This window comes from Chrysochloris asiatica, unplaced genomic scaffold, assembly GCF_000296735.1.
Source record: "Chrysochloris asiatica unplaced genomic scaffold, ChrAsi1.0 scaffold00236, whole genome shotgun sequence".
NCBI classification, from domain to species: domain Eukaryota; kingdom Metazoa; phylum Chordata; class Mammalia; order Afrosoricida; family Chrysochloridae; genus Chrysochloris; species Chrysochloris asiatica.
This window is the reverse complement of record NW_006408754.1, coordinates 677,066-680,367: the sequence shown is the minus strand read 5'-3', so window position 1 is coordinate 680,367 and position 3,302 is coordinate 677,066. Positions and strand designations below refer to the sequence as shown.

General features: G+C 36.3%; 1 protein-coding gene across 1 annotated transcript; it reads left to right on the top strand.

Annotated features, from left to right (window-relative positions):
• Window positions 1–1,130: 1,130 nt before the first annotated feature.
• LOC102837775 (60S ribosomal protein L31-like) lies at window positions 1,131–1,508 on the top strand. The gene has a single exon (XM_006873311.1). It carries the CDS (start codon window positions 1,131–1,133, stop codon window positions 1,506–1,508), a length of 378 nt encoding a protein of 125 aa, XP_006873373.1.
• Window positions 1,509–3,302: the final 1,794 nt, after the last annotated feature.

Sequence of the window (3,302 nt, the reverse complement as noted above, 5' to 3'; positions counted from 1 at the left end):
AACCAGTGAACTCGTGGACAAATTGTTCAATACTGTTAAGAAAACAGAATAAAAAAATCTGAAGGCAGTCTAAGATTCATGTGGGACAATATGAAGAAGAATAACTTGAAGCTGATTGGAATTCCAGAGCAGGAAGAAACAAAGAAACCTGCAGAAGAGATTGTCGAACAGCTGCTGGAAGAAAATTTCCCTAACATATTGAAGGACAAGAAGATAGGCATTCAGGAAGCTGAATGAACCCCAGAAAGGGTCGACTCCAAAAGAAAATCACCAAGATATAATCAAACTCCCAAAAAACAGACAAGGAAAGAATCCTGAAAGCATCTATCAAAAAAGGAAATGCTATCTACAAAGGAAAGCCAATAGTATTAAGCTCTGATTTCTCAGCAGAAACCATGCAAGCAAGAAGACATTAGGGAGACATATAAAAAAACTCTTAAAGGAAAAACCAAAAATCTATTTACCAGGAGTCATATACTCAGCAAAACTGCCAATCAAATATGACAGTGAAATCAAAACATTTCAGGAAAAACAGACATTGAGGGCTTTTTTAAAGACCAAGCCAGCACTCAACAGCACACTAAAGGGTGTTCTTTGAACTGAGAGTCAATAAGAACACACAACAACCAGAGATTCAAGTATGTGGCAACACAACCCAGAACTCAGTCCAGAGATGGAAGAGTCCAAGGCAGAACAAAACGACAAGACTGAAATTAGAAAATATGGGAGATCACTTTATGAACAAAACAATTACCACCAAGTGAAAGAAGGGGAAAGTTTAATAACACAGATTCCAGTGCTGAGGAAGTCAGATAGATCTCAGAATAAAACAGACTGTTCATAAAAAGAGGAAGAAGGTAATAAAATGTAGGGTAATCTCAAAGAAATTTAATACATCTCCACATCAAATTAAGAAATGTCCAGAAAAATTATGGAAAGTTCTGGAAACACTAAAATTATGAATAAATAGGCAAGGAAAAGCATACACACACATACACAAAGAACTCATTAAAGGAAGGCATATGGAACAAAGAAACCAGCAGCACCACAGGAAGCAAACAGCATAATATCAGCAATTAATCCATACTTATCAACAATTACACCGGCTTTTCCAACCTGATTCTACTGCTATGGCGCCAGCAACGAAGGGTGACGAGAAGAAGAAGGGTCGTTCTGCTATCAATGAAGTGGTGTCCAGAGAGTACACTATCAACATTCACAAGTACATCCATGGAGTAGGCTTCAAGAAGCGTGCCCCTCGAGCACTCAAGGAGATTCGGAAATTTGCAATGAAGGAGATGGGAACACCAGACAGGCGCATTGACACCAGGCTCAACAAAGCTGTCTGGGCCAAAGGAATCAGGAACGTCCTGTACCATATCCAGGTGCGGTTGTCCAGAAAACATAATGAGGATGAAGAATCACCAAACAAACTCTACACACTGGTGACCTATGTGCCTGTCACCACCTTCAAAAACCTACAGACAGTCAATGTGGATGAAAACTAACAGTTTATGATCAAATAAATGTGTAAATCTGCCAAAAAAAAAAAAACAACAAACAATTACACTGAATGTCAATGGACTGAATGTACCATTCAAGAGGCAGAGAATAGGAGAATAAATAAGAAAGCAGGAGCCTTCAATATGCTGTTTTCAAAAGACACACAGAGACAAAATAGATTTAAAATTAAAGGATTAAAAGGTATACCAAGCTAATTGCAATAAAAAGTGAGCAATATTAATCTCAGAAAAAAAATTTTTTTCAAAGAAAAAAAAAGAGCAAGAGACAAAGAAGATCATTATCTCATGGTTAAAGTGTCAATTGAACAAGTGGATATAACAATGATAAATATCTGTGCACCCAACAGAAGGGCCCCAAAATACATAAAGCAAACCCTAATGGAATTGAAGAAATAAATAGACAACTTTACAATAATAGTTAAAAATCTGGTGCTGACAGTGTTCCACTGGTATTCATAAGGTTTTCAGTGACTAAATATTTGGGAATAGTCTGTCTCTCCTTCTTTCTAGTCTGTCTTCATCTGGAAGCTGAGATAAAACCTGTCCACTGTGTGTGGCCTAGATAGTATTTAATATACCTGAGGCATAGCTTCCAGAATCACAGCAACACATAAGCAACTGCAGTATGACAGAAAAGTGGGAAATTTTAATAAACCACTTTCAAAAAAGGATAGAACAATCAGAAAGAAGCTCAGCAGACACAGAGGAACAGAACACCACAATAATCCAACTTGATCTCATAGATTTATACGGAGCATGCAACCCAACGACAGCACAATATATATTCTTTTCCATTGCACACAAAACGTTCTTTAGAATAGAATATGTGTTAGGTTACAAAGCAAATCACCACAATTATAAAAACTCAAAAATATTACAAAGCATTTTCGAAGAACACAATCCTATAAAACTCAAAATCAACAATAGGAAAGAAACAGAAACATATACATGGGAAGTGAATAGCACAGTGCTAAAAAGCTATTAGGTAGTAGGGCAAATCAAAATTAAAAATTCCTAGAAAAAAGTGAGAATGAAAGCATAACATACCAAAACCTTTGGGATACAACAAAGACAGTGCTGAGAGGACAATTTATTGCAATAAATGTAACACATCAAAAAAGAAGATAGAACCCCAAATCAACACATTAACACAACATCTACAATAATTAGAAAAAGACCAGAAATATATAGCTATGGCCTCCAGAAGAAAACAAATAATATAGATTAGAGCAGAAATAAATGAGATGGAAAACAGAAAATCTACAGAAAAAATAAAAAAGACAAGAAGCTGGGTTCTATGAGAGATTAATAAAATTGACAATCCATTGGCATAGCTAACAAAAGAAAAGGAGAAGACACAAATAGAACACATAAGAAACCACATGGATGAGATTTCAACAAAACCAATGGAAATAAAAAAGATAATAAAAGTACTATGAAGAGCTGTGGACTCCTGGTGTGGCGTGTGGTGCTGTAGGATTGGCACTAGACTGTGAACCACATGGTCAACTGTTAAAATCCACCAGCTGCTCCTTGGAAACTCTACACAGGATCACCATGAGTCTCAACCAACTGGATGGCACTTAGCAAAAAGAAATGAAGAATTGTACTTCAACAAATTTGAAAATCTAGAAGAAATGGCTACATTATTAGAAAAACACAACCTACCTAAACTTATACAGAGTGAAGTAGAAAACTTGAGCAGACCTATAACAAAGGAAGAAATAGATCAGGTCTTCAAAAAACTCCCATCCAAAAAAGTCCAGGCCCATATGGCCT